At 50.4% G+C, this 20396-nt stretch overlaps 1 protein-coding gene across 1 annotated transcript; it reads right to left on the minus strand.

Moving 5' to 3' along the window:
• Positions 1 to 584: 584 nt before the first annotated feature.
• LOC128848459 (C-type lectin domain family 2 member A-like) lies at positions 585 to 20330 on the minus strand. The gene is made up of 6 exons (XM_054048476.1): positions 20259 to 20330; positions 9735 to 9867; positions 6576 to 6671; positions 3933 to 4117; positions 2530 to 2636; positions 585 to 808 (listed from the first exon to the last, which is right to left on the minus strand). The coding sequence occupies exons 2-6, from the start codon at positions 9829 to 9831 to the stop codon at positions 658 to 660; spliced, it is 636 nt and encodes a 211-aa protein (XP_053904451.1). The 5' UTR covers positions 9832 to 9867; positions 20259 to 20330; the 3' UTR covers positions 585 to 657.
• Positions 20331 to 20396: the final 66 nt, after the last annotated feature.

Raw genomic sequence — 20396 nt, forward strand, 5'->3', positions numbered from 1 at the left:
CTGGGAAGTTGGGGGGCGGGGGAGGGCTCAGCCAATGAGGGGGCCTGACCATCATTAATGACAATAGACGTTAAGACTCAAGCAATTAAAGCTTTTTCTGACTCTTAAAACACAACTGACATATTTCGACACGGGATGCTGACAAAATAAACAGCCTGCATACATTCTCGAGCCGCAGTTGTCTTACTTCGCCTAGCCGCAAAGCTCGATGGAAATATTTTTTCCATCTGTGTGTGTGTGTATATACGGTGGGATCGACTTTTACTGACATTTACTGATAAAAATCGAACGTTTGTGAGCCTAATTAGACCTGTACGAAATCTGCGTGGAGCAGGCCTTAGCCAGCTTGGAAGCAGTTTGAGGCAGGGACTGTCTCTTTGTGGTGTACGTGTAGCTCCCAGTGGGCCCTGAACTTGGCAGTGGGCTCTGAGCAAGGGTTTAATTAAACTCATAGACTTTTAGGCCAGAAGGGCCCATTATGACCATCCAGTCTGACCTCCTGCTCATTGCAGGCCACAGAACCTCGCCCCCCCACTCCTGGGATAAAGCCCTGCTTCTGGAGTTGCTCTCCTAGCTCTAGAGTATGGCATTTAAAGCAGCTAGTCAATATCTGTTCTATAGGAAGCAGCAGCGGCAGCTGAAGAGAGGGGATTTGCTTCACTCCAGTAAAGCTTGCAGGGCCCCATTTTGTTTCCTCTTTGCCAGTTCATCTGGCTGGCTGCAGATCCATTTCATGGGGGTGTGGCCCGTTGAGCTGCTGGGGCGGTCGTTGAGATATACATATAGTCCATCTCCATTCAGTGTGAACCTACAATGGAGGGAGAGTCACTCATCAGCTGAATCACACAGGAAGCATCCAAACACCGGACCCTCTGGGTAATTGCTGCACTCGCAGGTCCGATCTACAAGGGCAGGGCCCATTTCTTTGTTCTAGGTTTGTACAGCACCTAGCGCAATGGGATCCTGTTCCATGAATGAGGCTCCCACAATACAATTAATCAGTAAAAAACAACCAAGTTACAGTTCTCTCATCAGAGGTGGTTATAACTGACCTGGTTAAATGGTGTTCACAGACCATGTGTCACCACATTTGCATAGTTTTTGAATATTTGATTTTTAAAAAAATAAAAGTAAAGAAACTTTTGCAATGAAAATTTGTTTGAAACCAAAACTTTTTTTTTTTTTTTTTTTTAAATGAGCAATCTAGTGAACCTGACAGGAAATCGCCAAACATTGCTGCGTTCCCAAATGGCTTTGGGGAGAACTTTTTAAACCAATTGTTATTTGTGTCAGTGTGAATCGCACCTGGCACGTTATTGGTGATATACAAACAGTAAATATTAGAACTGGTCAAAACAGATTATGCAACATTTTGAGAGGCTGTTGTTCACCCTTCACCCCATTTCTCCGGGGAAGTCATTCTTGCCTGCCGTCAGGGGCTGATACCCATCTGACCCCCAGAAAGTCACCCCTTTACCCACCTAACCTGGCCCTTTAGCAGGAAACAAATCAAGCAAATTTGCGATGCTGTGACTGGAAAGTATTTTTTTCATGGTAGCTACATTTTGCCTTCTGGTTTTTGGTGACTTTAGTATTATGATCTATTATAAATAAAGTGCATTTCATTGATTGATTTTAAAATGAAATTAGTAACTGGAAAAAATGGCCAGTATTTTTTTTAACCTGTGAGAATTATAAACTACTGTATTCTGTCATTTACTTTCTAGAATCTAAAGTATATCTAAGTATAATCTAAAGTTCTCCTGCAAAATGTCGGCTGTGCAAATCCTTCCATGGCTGGATCATTCTTGTGTTTTTATTTTAAGTACAAAATAAATATGTATAACGAATTTAAAAGTATGTAATTAGTAATTTGATATGTTGGGTGGCACCTTTTTGTGTGTGTTCGCTCCCCCTGATTTAGAACCTGGCTACGCCACTGGCTTGAGCCAAAAAGTTTTATCCATCTCTCTTTCTAATGTGCTTCAGGCCAATTCTATATGGCCTGTCCCTGGCATGGTCATTTTCACCACTGGAAAGTGGCTGAATCAGCAAGGAAGCATTTCACAACCGTTTTGCACTGGTGTGAAATCCCGGCACAAAGTGCAGGGGGAAATGTGACTAGCCCAGTGCTACTTTTTATCCCTCGCTAGTGGCAGGACCCAGTGAAAGGTTTATAAGTCTGCTCCTGCCTTGGTTCTTTAGCTCGAGCAGTAGAGACTCATGTTTTACGTCCAGAGATCCGCAGCTCAATCCCAGCCAGGGTGTTGTTACACAGGGCAATATCTTCCCACAAAAGGTGCTGCAGTTGTCGTACAAGTGTCCAGAGAATGAGATTGCTATGTGTATACCCCACTGACTGTACTCAGAGAAGGGACCTGACCCTCTGCACAAAATGAGGGGGACACCCCTGGAGTAAAGGGTTGTTGTAGCACCTGTAACACCTGAAAGATCGTCAGCTCTGACTATCAGATGAGAGCCCTAACTTCTGGCCCAACCGTGAACAGGCTGTTAGCATAAAGCACTCACAGGCGGTTGTTGAATTCTGTACCATCCGCCCATCTCCAGGGCTGGGACGTGTCCCTTCTGAGGCCGATCCAGTGTGTAGGGGAGCCTTTATATTGCTGCAGGAAATCCTTTAAAAACAACAAAGGGCAGAGGATTAGGATGCGGGGGGATGAGGGCTCTGTCTGGGGCTGGGGATGAGGGGTTTGGGGTGTGGGAGGGGCTCAGGGCTAGGGCAGAGGGTTGGGGTGCGGGGGGTGAGGGCTCTGGCTGGGGGTGCAGGCTCTGGGGTAGGGTGGGGCTGGAGATCAGGAGTTTGGGGTGCAGGCAGGCTGCCCCGGGGCTGGGGCCAGAGAGGCAGACTCCCCCCAGCCCTCTCCCTGCTGGCAGCACTGAGCTCTGGGGGAGGGGCCCCCCTCTCCCCTGGTAGCACACTCACCTCGCACCATTGTCGTTGCATGTGCTCCTAGGGCCCCTCTCAGGCCCAGGAAGCCCCCTCGCCATGTGCACCTCCTCCCCTGCTGCTGCCCCTCACTGGGGGTGGGGGATGGGGCTGCCCCTTGCCCAGCGTGGGATAGGAGCAGTGACTGTGGGAGGGGGGACCCCCTGTGCTGGTGGAGGGTCCCACTGGAAAAGGGAAGGGTTCAAGGCAGAAGGGCAGGGTAAGGGCAGCCTGCCCTGCCACTAATGATTGGGGGGCACTAGGACCCTGCGGCAGCAGTGGATGCCGGGAGCCGGCAGAGCAGAGTCAGCGTGGAGCTGCAGGCTCTAGGGGGCGGTGCGCGGGGGCAGATACAACTCGCTGCCCTGACAAAGGCCTTAAAGGGATGGGACCGTGGAGGCTGCTCCACTCTCCAAGACAGCTGGACAGACACAGATTGGGGCCAGTGCCATGACCTCAGCTGTAGAATTCCTTGCTGGGAGAGATCAGAACTGACCCGAACCTGGACTGTGCTCAGATCAACGTGCCAGGTGCACTTAAGGAGCCGATTCATAATAACTTTGAATATAAACTATGTGAATCTATTATTTGTGTATGGCAGTAGCCCCAACTGATATTCGGGGCCCACTGGGTGTTGCACAGACACACAGTGACAATCCCTGCCCCCGCTGAGATCAGGGCCCCGTTGTGCCGGGCGCTGCACAGACACACAGTGACAATCCCTGCCCCCGCTGAGATCAGGGCCCAGTTGTGCCGGGCGCTGCACAGACACACAGGGAGAAACAGTCCCTGCCCAGGAGAGCTCACAGTCTAAATAGACAAAGGGAGGACTGTTATGTGATCCAGGAAACCATCTAACCCTCAACTTTCATTGTCTGAGCTCCCAGCACTGGTACCCCAGAGCAGGACAGGCCTCATTCCACTATTGTCTGCGCTGCCACATCGCCTAATTGTATCTCACAGAGAACCTGTATCTCTGCCTTACCAGGTCTTTCTGGGTGTCAATCACAGCCAGGGAGGCATTGAGTGAAGAGCAGTTGCTCTGGCTTTCGTTCCAGGTCCCGTCCGCCTTTGAGAAGAGATAGCATTTCCCCCGGTAGCCAATCCAGTCATCTGGGCATGCGGCAGTGGGAAGGTCCAGTGGACAGGAATGATGTTTGGAGGCTACCACTGAAAGTTAGCAAGCAGCAGAGTGGTTAGGCATTCTCCCCTCCCCACTGCCTGTTTTAATTGCCCCCCCCCCCCCCCCCACACACACACAGACATATGTTTCTAGGAATAATCCTAGCCCTTATCCAGTACTTCATCTGTAGAGCTCAAGGCTCCTTATAAAGAAATTCAGTGTCATTATTCCCATTTTACAGATGGGAAAACTGAGTCACAGGGTGGGAAAGTGACTGGCCTAAGGTCACCCAGCAGACTGACAGAGCTGAGAACAGACCCCACTTCTTCGGAGTCGAAGCCCATCTTGTAAGCACTTGTTGCTCTGAGTTACAGGCAGGAAAGTTGGCATTTGAAATGAAAGTGATCAATACTGCAGTCTAACGGATGGAGTCAGGACTGGATTCTGAGCTCAGTGACTTGGAGGTAAAACCGGAGTCAGTGGATCCAGGTTTGGATTCTGATCTCAGTGACTCTGATGTAAATGTAGAGTGATCCCACCAAAGTCAATGATGCCTGGGACAGATTCTGATCTGTTATCTTGGTGTAAATGCAGTGTCACTCCGCAAAACCCTTCGGAGTTATTCTGGATTGTAGCTCACAGCACAATCTGTCAGAAGGTCACAACCACACCATTCTCCACCCCAGAGGCTGACACAGCAGATTCACAGGCCCTGGTCATAGCCCAGCCATTTATCACATCACCCCTGCATGCTAATGCCTGTGAGGTTAAGCATGGATTCGTCTACCAGCTCCTCTTGACTGCCCTCTCTGGCAGAGAAGAGGCGCAAGAGGTCTGGGTAAGGCAGCAGGAATTTTACTGCCTTATGGCCTGTGCATGCCACTGATTGGAAGTAGTCCCATGTTCCCCTTATACCCAGATCACAGGTGTCTGAGCCTGGGAAGTTATATTGAACTAAGCTGTGTAAGGGACCAAATAGCTGAGAACTGTGAAAACTCGACTCACCTCGACATTTCCTTCATCCGCTAGGAAAGCAGTAAAAGGAGAACAAAATGAACCCAAATTTAACCCTTTCAGTCCAGCAAAGCTTCCATGGTATAATCCCTTACGGCAGCAGGGAGGGAACTAAAGGGCCGGGGAAGTGGTTTTCTGATCAGACTTGGGGCTCTGAGAGCGTCAGAATGATCTGAGATGGGCTGATATTTCCAATCAAGCTGGAAATAAAACACAACTTTTTAACAGTCAGGGAGAGTAACCATCAGAGTAACTCCCTATGGGCGGGGGCAGATTCTCCATCACTTGCCTGGAGATTGGATTGGTCTCTCTTAAAGGTTTGGATTCAGATCCTCAGCTGATGCAAGCCAGCAATGTAAACAGAGCTATGTTGATTTACACCAGCCTGCTCTAGTTAAATTGGTCAGCAATTCCCCTCCACCCCTCCCTCCATGGAAATTCATTGATATTTTTGGTGAAAATTGGAATAGTGAGAAAATCAGCAAAAAAGATAAAGTTCCTCATGGGAGTTGAAGTTCAGGTGCCCCATGCTCCCATTCTCTTCTATAGGCCAGGCTCCCTGGTTGAACTATATTTCCCATGATGCATCATGTTTCCCCCCCCTTTTGGAGAAGGGTGACAGTGTGCATCATGGGAGTCCCTGGCAATGATGCATCATGGGAGATGTAGTCTGGCCCACTAAGGAGAATGATGTCATGAGAGTCATAGCTCAGTTGTCTCATCCCCAGGTTTAAATTCTCGTACTGTATTTCCTGGCACCCCGGGACTCGGGGTTTCTGCTCCACAGAGGGTACCGGGGCTCGAACCTTTGAAAATATTTATCAGAGCTGCGCTCCGGACAGCTCGGGATGAATTTAAGCCCTGTTCTTGCCTTTATTTATGACCTGTTTCTTTACCTTTACAGCCTGGAGGTTGCGTTGTAATAGGTTTTTGCATTGCTTAATGGAGCATGTTCTATAGACAAAGGGCCAACCCCTCGGCTGGTGTCAAGCAGCCGAGCTCCATTGAATAATAATAATCTCTCGCTCTTCTAAACACTTTTCATTCACAGCTCAAAGCACTTTGCAAAGGGAGATCAGGATCCCCATTTTACAAATGGGAAAACAGAGGCACCGAGACATGAAGTGACTTGCTCAAGGTCACCAGCTGGCTCGTGGCAGAGCCAAGAAAACAACCCAAGTCTCCTGTGTCCCAGGCCAGTGCCCTATCTGCTAGGCCACACTGCCTCCCAGCATCAAGGAAGCTACCCCGATTAGTGCCAACTGAGAACCTGGCATGTGCCAGCTACATGCATTCTGCTGTGGGAGTGACTGGGGGGGGTCTGATGAATGGAGAGCCCTGCAGAAAAGCAGGGCAGTGGCCACTCCGAGGTGTTGGGAGCCCCAGAAATAATCAGAGAGAAGCTGAGCCGGCGCCTGTAATCAGACCGGAGATCGTGAGTGAGACAGCTGCCGGGAAACCAGAACAAAGAGCCAGGGGCGGAGAACTCACCTGCCAAAGCTACAACTAGGGCAATAATGATGCTCACAACTGCCATGAATCCGATGGCGTATCGAGACCGGTTCCTGGCCCTGGCCGGAGGCTGAGCTGAAAACATTAAAGCAGCTGTTTACATTCCCTGTGGTACTCGGGAAGAGACGATGAGGGATCAAACTTCGGATCATCACAGCAATTAAGAGCTGGGCTACAGAACGGAGGCAGCGGTAGAGGGGATGATGGGGTCAGAATGGCAGGCCAGGAAGGTGACCGGAGCGGCAGAATTCGGAAAGGACAGCTTATGCCATTTGCTGATTTCAGGCCAAAGTTTTCAAACCTGGATGCTTCAGCCAGACTCCCGTATCCACAGTTAGGCATCTAAAGAAGAAGCTGATTGCCAGCAGTCTGGCGCTCCCATTGAGGCCAAGGAGAGTATCAGCACCTTTGAACACAGAAATAGCCACCCTGGATCAGACGCAGGGTCCAGCTAGCCCAGTCACTTCGGCCTAGACCCACAAAGGGACGTAGCTGCCTCAATCTGGGATTAGGCACCTAAATCCAAGGTTTAGGTACCGCTGCGATGCACAACTCCCCCCTGCTCTGCTGCGTCTAACCCTGCAGATGCCTAAACTAATTCAGCACCTAGGGTAAGTGTCTATGTTTCTGCCTATGGGCATGTTCACTGTCAGTCTAGACACCCAGACACCTAACTCCTGCCTCAGCTCCAGAGTGATTCAAAACCAGAGGGACGACCAGAGCCCCTCCACCTACCTTGCCTGATTCAGTACGTGTGCTCGGAGGCCACCTAGCTGAGGAAGATCTCTCTTTAGCCTAGTCACGGTTAAGCTACTCACCTAGCACAGAGGGGATCCCCAGTACACGTTCCCCCACAAAGAGATTTGAACAGGACTCTGCTACCTCTCCAGTGGATTCCTGAACCATTGAGCGATGGGATATTCTGACGCAAGTCTCGCTTGGTGACACTGTTCATCTTTAAATAATTGAACTGTTAAATGGGCCAGAGACCATGTGAGACTGACTCCTTAGCCCCGTGGTTAGGTCCTCACCAGAGAGGCAGCAGATCCCTGTTCAAATCAGCTGGAGGAGGATTTGAAGGGGAGTCTCCCACATCCCAGGTGAGTACCAAAAACGACTTGGGCACCTCAGCCACCTGACGCCAGGAGAGGGCCCCCAGCTCCGTGAGGGGGTGGGACTGAGGACACCCCCCCCGCCCCCGCCCCTGCTCAGCATCTCCCATGGGCTAGCTTAGGTGTCTCCCTGTCTAGCGGGCTGCCTTTTGTGGATCCCATTCTGAGGTGCCCCTCTCCCCCCAGGCAGTGGACAGGAAGCCGAGGCTCCTAACCCAGGCCTGGTGGATCCCGGTGATTTTTCTAGGCACCTAAAAGATGGGCGATATGACGCTTTGCTTTGCAGCGCCTAAGTCCCTACGTGGATCTGGCCCCTTGTCTCCCTTGGCCTCAGTTCCCCACGTGTAACTTCCCTAACCTCACAGTGCGGTTGTGAGGATCAATACACTGACGACTGTAAGGAGCCCTGGTACTACATTAACAGGAGGCCACATAAGTACGTAAGCTGCCTAGATAGATCACTCAGTGAGGAAGCGTCTCAAGAGATACTTGATACCCTATGGCAATGGAACTATGGAAAAGGAACTAGAAAATTAGACAGACCAGGCTGAAAAGAGACGCAAGGCTGAAGAGACGGAGGAAAACTGGCACATATATAGGACTGACAAGCTTAACGGATAGTTTGGCTCAGTGGGTAGATGACAGATATATCAGGTTTCTGGTTTTCATCCTGGCTGACCCTGTGGCTACTGGAATAGAACTAATTGTGAGGATTTCCTATTTGCAAGTTTTTGAGGGCTGGTCTTTTTTTCTGTTACATGAGTCATGCATATTTCATTGTCTCTTTTCCTTTCACCAACAACGGGAAGGGAAACGCGTGAAGGAAAGAGGCAGTTTTTATTAGAAAGTGAGAGTGTGACATTTTGACTCCAGTGGAGCTACACTGATTCATACCAGCTGGGGATCCGGCCTCATTGACCCCCAAGGAGCTTTAAGTTACGCTGGCAATAGCAGTCCCTATGGCCACTCCACTGGCCTAGAGTCTCCAGAGTATACTGTGCTCCAGCCCTACCCCCTCCTGACTCTGGCAGCCTCCCCTCCCTTGTTGGGCAGAGGGTTAGGAGCAGCTCCACAAGCTAAATTCCCAGCTGCCCACTTTGGGTAGCTTTGCACCATCTAGCACCTAGAAGGGGGATCCAGGATCTGGCCCAATAAGCGAAGGTTTTGATTCACCCTCACCTTTGTGCAGCTTTTAAAATGAAGTTGATGCAGCAGGATGGAAGGGGCTGAAATGACTCACCCTGACCTGTATCTGTAGCAGGATTTGAGCCCTGTAATCTTCATCACTGAGAACACTGGCTGCTATCACTTGAGCTAATGAAGTAAGTCCCGTGGATAGCAGCAGTAGTAGGTTATTATCCTCTAGTAGACCAGCTTCTGGGGTGGGGTATGTGCCACCCACTCCCAACAGCAGGGTTTGAACCCAGGATCTTTAGCTCTAAAAGCAGCTGTTTCAACCACTTGAGTTAAAGAATTATACCCACAAGACAGCAGTAACAATAGGCTGTTATCCTCCAGTGATGGGTAAAGAATGTAACACTCACTCCACCAGCATGGCTCACTAGCAGGGTTTAAACTGGGGACCCTACTAGACTAGAAAGCCTGGAATGCTCTTAATTGAACTAATGGAAAAAACTTAATTAGCTTACAGAAGTTGTAAGTTGTTATCCTCTAGTGCTACTAAGGGAGAAAGAGAACCAGGTCTACACGTGGGTTACAGTGTCATCAAATATCAGAGGGGTAGCCGTGTTAGTCTGAATCTGTAAAAAGTGAAAAAGAGACCTTTGGCACCTTAATATAGACTAACAGACGTATTAGAGCATATGCCTTCATGGATGAATACCCACTTTGTCGGATTCGTCCGACGAAGTGGGTATTCACCCACGAAAGCTCATGCTCCAATACGTCTGTTAGTCTATAAGGTGCCATGGGACTTTTTTTCACTTTTTACAGTGTCACCAAACTATGCTGAGATGGCTCCCTAGGAAACTGCTTAAGAACAAGATCAAACAGAAGACAAATATACCTTGAGGCTGCTCTGTCAGCACCTGGTTGGAACGGCTGTGTAGCATGTCTCCCGCCTGCTTTTCATTGTGCCTGGGCCTCTTGAAGCTGTTCCCCATTCCGTCCACGTCAGAGCACACGTGAGTGAAAGAAAACTAGAGCATAAAGAAGTTTTCCGTTAATTAAATGAAGAGTGCAGGATAAGAGCCAGACAGTCACCAAAATCAGAGCATAACCCACAAATACACTGGGGGCTCTTTGTCCCCTTCTTGTGGCTGTTTCATGATGGCTCTGTTATTGTAAGCACCACATAATAGGAAATAAACCCTGGCCCTTCTTTGGTGTGGCAGTCAGACTTGAATTTGGGGGCCCTGATCCCTGACCACGTGCTACTGAACTATAAATTAATAGCGATCTGGCTCCTGGAGAAAAACCCTAGGAGGCAGCAGTGTATTTCAGAGCTCACTACGCCCACTTAAACACACCATGGATGGCTGCGTAATTGTGTCACTCAGCCTCCTACTGCTGGAGCAGCCCGGGCAGCAGACACCTGTGTCTGTAAACTTCCAAGCTCATGTGAGGCGAACCACAGATAATTGTGGTGTGTGTTACATCACAGCTGTAAATCGTTCATTCCAACTCAGTCACTGCCAACAGCTTCTCCGTGACTCAGCTAAGCTTTTAAACACTCAGCGCTTGGCCACATGGGGAAATGGACTGGAATAACCATTTCAGAATACGCTATTTCAGACCAGCTCCCCGTGCAGACAGTATTGTGAAATAAAAACAGGATTTTATTCCAGAAGAATTACTCTACTTGGGATTTTGCACTAATTATTCCAGAATAAGGTGATGTTTGTTCCAGAAGAGAGTGTCCACATGCTCTCCAGAATAGCTACTGCTGTCAATTTCCCTGTGTAGATGAGCCCTTATAAAACTCCCATGGACTTCAATGGGGCAGGATCAATTCAACCCTATAATCTGTTTGACAGTGCACAGCACAATGGGCACCCTGCACCCTCATTTGGGCCTTTGGGTGCTACAGCGATAGAAATAATAATAATAATAAATACATCTCTAATAATGTAACACTCATTTCTTAACTAGTGCTTTTCATTAATAGATCCCAAGTGCTTCACATGTACCCACCCTCCCAACATCCCTGTGAGATAGGGAAATGCTGTTACCCCTATTGTACAGCTGGAGAAACTGAGCCACGAAGATGCTAAGTGACTTGCCCAAGGTCACTCAAGAAGTCTGCGGTGGAGCAGGGGATTGAAGCTGGGTGCCCCAAGGCCTAGCCAGTGCCCTAACCAGTAGGTGATCCTTCCTCTAAATAAGAAAAAGATGCCAAGAAACTGAGGTGCTGGAGCTCTGCAAGCGTCTCCTTCACTTAGGAATCATTTCACTGCATTCTAATTCTTGAATCAAAAGTTTCAGCGTAAAAGGTTCTTGGCTAAAAGGGAAAGAAAAGTGCCAGAATCCTGCTACTGGGGTACTCACTCAGGATGAAATTTAAGCTGGGCAAGGGCTACAGAACACATAAATCCCACTTCAAGGCCTTATGTGGGATTTGCGGGATGTCTGGTTAGTACCAATTGCGAATGACTCACCATCCAGAGATCTGCAACACTTTGAACTTCCAGCCATGCCCTGGGTGGCTTGAAATGTTATGAATCATTAGTGCAATGTGACTTCCAAATAACCTGACCTCAAAGTATATTCCTGCCTCACCTTCACTGACAAAATCACTCCCAATCTCCTGGCTGCATGCACGCTAAACCCCTTCCCTTATGTTCCTACTAGCGGGGGTGCAGCCTTGCTGACACCACCATCAGGGACATGGTGTAGAGGAGCCCGTCAGAGACAGTAAACTCACTGGAGAAAGTATCAGAGGGGTAGCCGTGTTAGTCTGGATCTGTAAAAGCAGCAAAGAGTCCTGTGGCACCTTATAGACTAACAGCCGTATTGGAGCATGAGCTTTCGTGGGTGAATACCCACTTCTTCACATGCATCCGAAGAGATGGGCATTCACCCACGAAAGCTCATGCTCCAATACGTCTGTTAGTCTATAAGATGCCACAGGACTCTTTGCTGCTTTCACTGGAGAAAATTCACCCTGCAGACATTGCCCCCCCCCCTCCTCCTGAAAGAAACTGAGCCGTTGACTCTTTGCATCTCACTCATTCAGTTAGGAACCATCTAGTTCCTGATGGAACTGAAAGGAGGGTGTGTACACCAGCACGTGCATTTTAATTATTGAATCAAAAAAGTATGTGGTTGTAAGAACTTCTGGGAAAGAAAGAAAGAAAGAAGCCCCAGGATTCCTGCTACAGAGGGCAGCCCTGTAGGGGGCATGAAAGGATTTTCACCCAGGGGGACATTTACCCCTGTGCAAGACTTAAATGCTGCACAGGCATCATGCTGGCTCTCTGTGCAGGGGTGGATCTCACCCTAAAGAAGAAGTAATTGCAAGGAGATGGATTGAGAACGCTGTCAACAATGCAATTCATGAGCAGGCTCGGAGGATGTGAAAGCAAGGCAATAGATTGACAGTTCAATGGATTCCAACACACGAGTGAGATCGCTGATGACCTGGCCAGAACTGGGCAATTGGAAACTCGGGTGGGAATGGCAACGGGTGAGGATATGGGAAAATAGGAAGATATTAACTGAGGAAAAGATGAACGCTCCTCTGAGATCAAAGCATCTCGGAGAATAAAAACACCCGTCGTGAGATTGTGCCCGGGGTATGTGGCAGGATTGACAATCACTAGAGATGAGACCGAGATTATATGCAGTCTGCATGAAGTGGCAGGAACATGTTAACTGAACACCTGCCCACACTTGTCAATGTAATAGTATAAGGAAAGGGAAGCTTTTTGGATCGCACACTTTGGATCAAGCCCTGACAAAGGACCCCATACGAGTAGCCACATTCGTTCTCAAACTTCCTGGCCTGATACAACTATTGCAGGACAGGAAAAGAGGCAGACAGAAGGAGGGGCGCACCTTGCCTGCTTCCTAAACCAACTCCTCTCATCTCCCGGCCATAAGAAGGCACGCACCACATTGAGACCCACATGCTGGATCTGTGTGTTGGGGTGGGGAGGGGATCTAGTCTATAGGGTACTTACAAGGGGCTTGGCCTCTAGGATGTGAAATACTGACTGCCACCTGGAACGCGTGTGAGCAGCAGAGGTTTGTCGGTAGGGAGATGGTGCAGGGAGAGAATGCCTCCCCACAGCAAAAAACCTTATAATCCATGCAGCTGGATTTGGATGATTCCCCCTTCCCCCATTTCAAACACCACACCTTGAATAAATCTTCAACTACCAACAAAATCTCCCTCTCCCTGCATGCAGCAGCCAGTCTCACCCCTCCCAGCCTTAACAGGGACGCCAGGGCCCAGCTGGGTACATCAGCGCCCACAGCCCTGAGCAAGCATCTTGCAGATAATCAGGCATCCTGCCAGAAGCACTGTTCTGGGCTTCTTTATCTTGATAAATCTGTTACTTCATAAATGGGAGATTTCCCCTCACAGGAACCCCTGGCAAGCCTAATAAATTTCCAGATTGTTTCTATTTAGCGATTTCCTCAGTATCTACTTCTCTTAATTATAATACTTCCTAAGTCATGTAATGTATGAGATTTGTACAGTGGAAGTGGGCTGCAAGCCAGGTTCCTTGACGTATCTCTGATGGCAGCTGGGTCGGACACACTGGGGTAAATGAAATGCTCCATCTTTAGAGAGACAAGGCCCATGGGCAAGGTGGTATCTTTCATTGGACTAAATTCTGGTGGTGAGAGAGATGCTTTCCAGCTACACAGAGTTCGTTTTCAGTTCTGAAAACTGAGTAAGCTTGAAAGTTTGTCTCTCTCACCAATAGAAGTTGGTCCAGTAACAGATATCCCCTAGGGTGACCAGATAACAAGTATGAAAAATGGGGATGGGGATGGGGGTGGGGGAGGGGTAATAGGCACCTATATAAGACAAAGCCCCGAATATCGGGACTGTCCCTACAAAATCGAGACATCTGCTCACACTAATATCACCTCACCCACCTTGTCTCTCTAATATCCTGGGACCAACGTGGCTTCAAAATGTGTTAATGAACATAGGAATCACCTGGTTTCATTTTAAGTATGTAGCAAAATGTTTCGATGAAAATCAACGCCGGAGAAAGAAAAGTAGGATTCAAGGGGGACTTAAAAGGCTGCATGGGTCTCGTAGGGAGAAGTAGTTGCACAGAGATAGATTGAAGGATGGAAATATAGAACATGAAAGAGGAAGATGGGGACTGAGGCTGGGGAATCAGAACAAAGGATAATAGCAACATCTAGTTTTTATAGAGCATTTTTGGTCCATAGATCTCAGAGCGCTCTACAGGTGGGGAAGAAGAGTGACTTACTTGAAAGTCATGCAGTAGCCCACTGGCAGAATTAGGATTAGAACCTCTATAGCCCAGGGCAGCATGCTATACCACTACACCATACCAACTGCCCTCCACAGTCTTTGGAGCTGCAGATTAAAGGGTATGGATAAGGAAAACTCTGATGAAACAGACATGTTCTGTACCAAGCATAATCTTAGCACTTCAACAGCAACAACAGGAGAATCGCTCCCTTTTTCTCTATTGCAATAAAATGTGCATCTTACTTTGGTGGAGACGGCTCGGGCTGTGTCAGGCTGTTGGGAAGCAGAGCGCACTCAGCGGAACCCGCGCAGTGGAGATCCAGACAGCGAGATGAGAAGTAGAAGATAATTAAACAAGAAGCTGGGTGTATACACTGAAGTCTGGGCTGCTACCAAGCCTGCGATAAGATGACTAGAGCCCTGCAAGTCTTCAGATAGCCACTTTATAGCCAGGGATAGCCACTTGGCAGCCATGGATGCGGAGGCAGATAGCCGCGGCCCATGTTTGTACGTGGCGGATCAGAAGCGGATACAAACACTGGGTTCTAAAGATGACTCAACTCTCACCATGTTTACTTCATCTGGCTGCAAACACAGCTCCAGGGAACAGCGGGATATTCCCATCACCCTTTCACTGAGTGAGACTTGAGTGACATGCATACCCCACCCTGATCGCTTTCCCTGGGCCCCCTAAAAGCCTCCCCCCAGCTCCTTGCTATGATGGGGCGCCTGCGGACGTCCCCAGCACGGTGGACATGGGGCAGAATGAGCCCTGCACAGAGAGCAGAGTGACTGGGCAAAGTCACTTTGCAGACACTGCTGTGGGAACGTGTCTCTTTAAAGGGTCTGGCACGAGCTGAGTGGAACCAGTTCTCAGACTGTGCAGAGCTGATCTGTAGAAGGACACAGTCACTGAATAAAGCCAGTGTCCCGCAAGTGCTGGCTGAGTGTTTACTGAACACCACGGCTGCTCTCCAAATTGATGTAGGGGGAGAAGAGGGTGTAACCCTCAGCAGGAAGGACACCTGGAAGTCATTGGGGGAAGAGAGGAGATCAGAAGCGGGGTAAATATACCCTGCATTTTCTTCTCTCCAGACACCCTGTGTAACCTGCTGCTCAGTTCCCTCCGCTGAGCCCAGCCACAGAGTACTGAAGAGTATTACAGGTAATAATACGTAAGCCTGACTCTAGCTCAAGGTGCAGTGAGCTCTGGAAGTACCCAGTTCAATCCCCGGCATGTCAGCCAATCGGGGGCAGTCACACCTGTTATACCCTGGGGAGCAACAGTTTTAGGAAGAAATCACTGGGACACAGAGAGCTGTAAACCTTGGAGCAGCCGTTTATTGCTACCACAGAACTAACCAAAAGCCAGCCCAAACAGGCTGGGCTATCCCCTAATAATCTAACTCAGTTGCCATAGCAACACAAGATTCTATTACCACAACAACCAAATACACAACACCTGTTTGCAGCGCTGGGGAATACCATTTCTCAGAATCAGCGCAGGCAGAGGGGCCAGTAACACACCTCCTGGGTCAGTCTACACATGTGCATGGGTCGGCCCTGCTGGGGAAGGATGGTTTTGTGGTCAAAGCACAGGACTGGCCTGTGGGAAACCTAGATTCAATCCCCAGCTCTGCCACAGATTCCTTGGGCGACCGTGGGCAAGTTGCTGCATCTCTTTGGGCCTCAACTATCCATCTATAAGGAATAATAATAATCCTTCCTGTTTGTAATCTCTTCAGCGCAGGGCCTGTCTCTCCCTGTGTGTCTGTGCAGCGCCCGGCACAACGGGCCCCTGATCTCAGCTGGGGCAGGGACTCTCTCTCACTCTGTGTCTGTGCAGCGCCTGGCACAACGGGGCCCTGAGCTCAGCTGGGGCAGGGCCTGTCTCTCGCTGTGTGTCTGTGCAGCGCCCGGCACAATGGGGCCCTGATCTCAGCTGGGGCAGGGCCTGTCTCTCCCTGTGTGTCTGTGCAGCGCCCGGCACAATGGGGCCCTGATCTCAGCTGGGGCAGGGCCTATCTCTCCCCGTGTGTCTGTGCAGCACTCGGCACAACTGGGGCTTCTAGGTGATAAAAGAACACATACAAATCCTAAGCCTGGTTTCCACACAAACAATCCTAATGATGTTTAGGAAGCGAGCGCCTGTACTTCGCAACATGTGACCGACAGTGGTGTGTGCGCTGAATGAACTCAGCCTTGCCAGTAATCACGGTTTGCTGCATGGCTGTACGCTACACACTGGCAGCCAGCCCAGGAGAAACAGGTGATTCTGACATCACAACCATTCCAGTGGGTCTCACTCACAGCCGGCGGCTCTGCTGAGCGAGGGAGCAGTGGCCATGTGGACGCTCAGTCTCTCGGCTTGACAGCCATGGATCCTAATGCTGCAGCCCTTGGGAACCTGGGAACCCAGCTCCCCATAAGTAACCAAACACCAGACTGTAACAATCACATTTTTCTGGTGAGGTTCTTCCACCTTTCCCTGCCTCCCTCATCGTTGGCTAGCCCTGGGACCAGCACAGCTGTGGATGGGGGAAGAGAGCACCCTAGGCCGGACTCACCCTGGGCTCAGCACAGGGATGGTGGGGTTGGAGGAGGGTGGGCACTGGACTTCCCTTCGCTTTCCTCTGCAGTGACTGGCATCCTCCCTAGCCTGAATCAATGCATCCTGCCTGCTCCTATCCCATACAGCATCAGTGTGCAGCTGGCGAGAGAGCTCCTTCTCCGCCCGCCCCCCCCAACACCCTGCACACCCCTGGAGTTTCCCAGAATTCTGATCTCCCGGTGACTACTGAGAGCAAGCCAGGAGATTTTAACAGGGTATTTTAAGAAAATGACATTACGTCATGTTGGGGGGGGGGGAAAATCTCCCGGAATAGCTTCAGTCAGAGTTGGCAACTATACCCCCACCTGACATTGGTTAGGGCTGAATCTTAACAAATAACCCCTCCCTCCCTTTATATGGAGCAATCAAACTTCCCTCTCCCCTGGGGCAGGCTGCTCTGCTCAATTGTCTACCAAGTCACAGTGGAAGATCTTCCTCTGTCTATAAATTCACACCCACCAGGTAGCTTCTGTTAGCCGCTTCCTGTACCAAGATGCTGCGAGCTCTGCCCTCAGGATGCAAGCTCAGAGGTTGTTCAATGGACTCTACTAAAAATAGGCTCCCCTTGAAGCTCTGTTTAACTGCTCTACGATCATTCACGTGGCAGAAGATCCTGGAAAGAGCCATGTGGGAATAAGGAACAGCAGAAAGTGGTGGGAGTTTGCACCAGCAGCAGGTTAAGCCAATGCAGGCTCCTCCACACATCATGATAACAGCCAACACCCATCTCCAACTGTAGATCTAGCAATGGTTCTTAGCTGGTCCCCAACACTGTTGTCCCTCAGCACCTCACAATCTTTTCAGGTGTTTCTCCTCAGAACAGGGCTGCCATCCCCGTTGAAGGGATGGAGAATTGAAACTAGGCCTCTCGAGTCACAGGTTACCACCCTAACCACTAAACCGTCCTTCCTCTGACTGGGCCTTGCTTTGGGAGGAAAACCAGGCTTATGTCAGCGCTAGGCCGGAATTGTTGTTAAAGTCCCATGTAGCCTTTTATTTTAATTTAAAGTGAATTTTGTAATCTGGTATTACACCACCATGGGTTTGACTCTGGTGGCTACAGTTTCAAGCTTAATAACCGAGTGAAAGTCACCTCTGCTACTTGTTTTAGAGTTAGAGTCTCTAGGAACACGAAGACCAAGAATGGGGACTGACCACACATACATTCATCAGTACAAAGTAAGTCTGGTCTATTTTATAGATTTTATTAAAGTTACAGTTGAAGTTATGATTACCCCTGCATATAGAAATTCTGTAGAGACCTATGCACAAGTTACAGCATACTCACATCCTTAACAACAGTGTTATGGTCTGATGGGTCTCTCATGGCTTGATCATCAGTAGAGGGATGGTTCCTATTGGAGTCTGCCATAGGGAGCTCAATTTTCCCATTCTGGGGACCCTCTGCACATGTCCATAAAAGTGTCCACCTTCTTTTCTCTTATTGGTCTGTGTCCCCTGGAAACTTAAGGGACCCCAATTTTCTATAGGCCGTGTAATTTCCCTTTGTTCTCATTAGCATTGACGCACAAACTGTATCCCATAATTAAGACACATGTCAGAGACAGATGTGTCTTTACAGTATTTTTATGATCTTTTCTGGGTAATTTTGTGCAATATTACCTCTTGGTACTTCTTTTTCCATAATCTTACGAGATTGGGTTATTTCTCAGTAACTGGCTTAAATCATCATTTCTTGTCTCCAAGGCCTAAAATAGCAAAACCAAAGTCTTGCAGGCCTTAACTTACAGGTTCTTTCGCTTCAGCTTGTTTTACTCATGTCTAATACTTGGTTCCTCTAAATCAGATGTGGGCAAACTTTCTGGCCCAAGGGCCACATCAGAGTGTAGAAATTGTATGGAGGGCCTTGAATGCTCACAAAATTGGGGTTGGGGTCCAGGAGGGGGTGACGGCTCCAATTGGGGTGTGGGCTCTGGAGTAGGGCTGGGGATGAGGGGGTTGGGGTGTAGGACGGTGCTCTGGGATGGGGAAGCGGGGTACAGAGGGCGGGAGGGGGATCAGGGTTGGGGCTGGGGGTTGTGGTGTGGGGAGTGGGTGAGGGCTCTGGCTGGGAGTGCAGGCTCTGGGGTGGGGCTGGGGATGAAGGGTTTGGGGTGCAAGAGGGTGCTCTGGACTGGAGGGGTTTCGAGGGTGGGAGGGGGATTAGGGCTGGGGCAAGGGGCTGAGGCATGGTGGGGGCACTGATGCATGCAGGCTCTGGGCAGTGGTTACCTGAAGTCTGGGGCCAGAGATGAGGGGTTGGGGTGCTTAGCATGAATGCACAACCTGCCTCTGGGCTGGGACAGGTGTTTGGGGTGCAGGGGGGTGAGGAGTCGGGGGTTGGGGTGCCGGAGGAGGCTCAAGGCTGGGGGTTGGGCTCGGGCTTGGAGCATGGGGTGCGGGCTTACCTGGGGCGGCTACCAGTCAGTGGCTCAGCAGGGCCAAGGCAGGCTCCCTGCCTGTCCTGGGTCCATGGTACATTGCTCCTGGAAAGCAGCCAGCAGGTCCTGCACCAGAACCACCTGCCCCAGCCCTGAGCCCTCCCAAACCTGGAGCCCCCTCCTGCACCCCAAACCCCTCATCCCCAACCCCACCCCAGAGCCTGCACCCTCAGCCCAGAGCCCTCACCCTGCCCCACACCCCAGCCCCTACCTCAATCCACAACCCCCTCCCACACTCTGAATTCCTTGGTCCCCCCCAGCCTGGAGCCCCCTCCTGCACCCCAAACCCCTCATCCCCAACCCCACCCCAGAGCCTGCACCCTCAGCCCAGAGCCCTCACCCTGCCCCACACCCCAGCCCCTACCTCAATCCACAACCCCCTCCCACACTCTGAATTCCTTGGTCCCCCCCAGCCTGGAGCCCCCTCCTGCACCCCAAACCCCTCATCCCCAACCCCACCCCAGAGCCTGCACCCTCAGCCCAGAGCCCTCACCCTGCCCCACACCCCAGCCCCTACCTCAATCCACAACCCCCTCCCACACTCTGAATTCCTTGGTCCCCCCCCAGCCTGGAGCCCTCTCCTGCACCCCAAACCCCTCATACTGGTCCCACCCCAGAGCCAGCACCCCCAGCCCAGAGCCCTCACCCTCTCCCATACCCCAACCCCTTTCCTCAACCCGCAGCCCCCTCCCACACTCTGAATTCCTTGCTTCCCCCCTCCATCCTGGAGCCCCCTCCTGCACCCCAAACCCTCATCCCTGGCCCACCCCAGAGCCCCCACCCCAGAGCCCCTCTCACACCCCAACCCCCTGCCTCAACCCGCAGCCCCCTCCAGCACTTCGAAACCCTCACTCGCCCCCCTCAGCCATATATTATTCCAAACCCACTCTAGGGCTTCAGCCACCATATCACATTGCATCTCATAGCCCTGCCCCCAATGGACCCAGGCAAAGGGTATGGAGGAAGAATGCTCTGATGAAACAGACACGTTCCACCTCAAGCACAATGTTAGCACATCAGCAACAACAACAACAAATCTCCCCCCATTTCTATATGGCAATACAATTTGCATCTTACCTTGGGGGAGCTACCCTGGGCTGTTGGCAAGCAGAGCGCACTCGGCAGAACCTGCCCAGCAGAGCTCCAGGCAGCGAGATGTGCTGCTGACAAGGCAGGAGCAGGAGACGTATTAAACAGCACTGTGGATGCACATGC

The sequence above is a fragment of the Malaclemys terrapin genome, chromosome 13, assembly GCF_027887155.1.
Source record: "Malaclemys terrapin pileata isolate rMalTer1 chromosome 13, rMalTer1.hap1, whole genome shotgun sequence".
In the NCBI taxonomy this organism is placed as follows: Eukaryota; Metazoa; Chordata; order Testudines; family Emydidae; genus Malaclemys; species Malaclemys terrapin.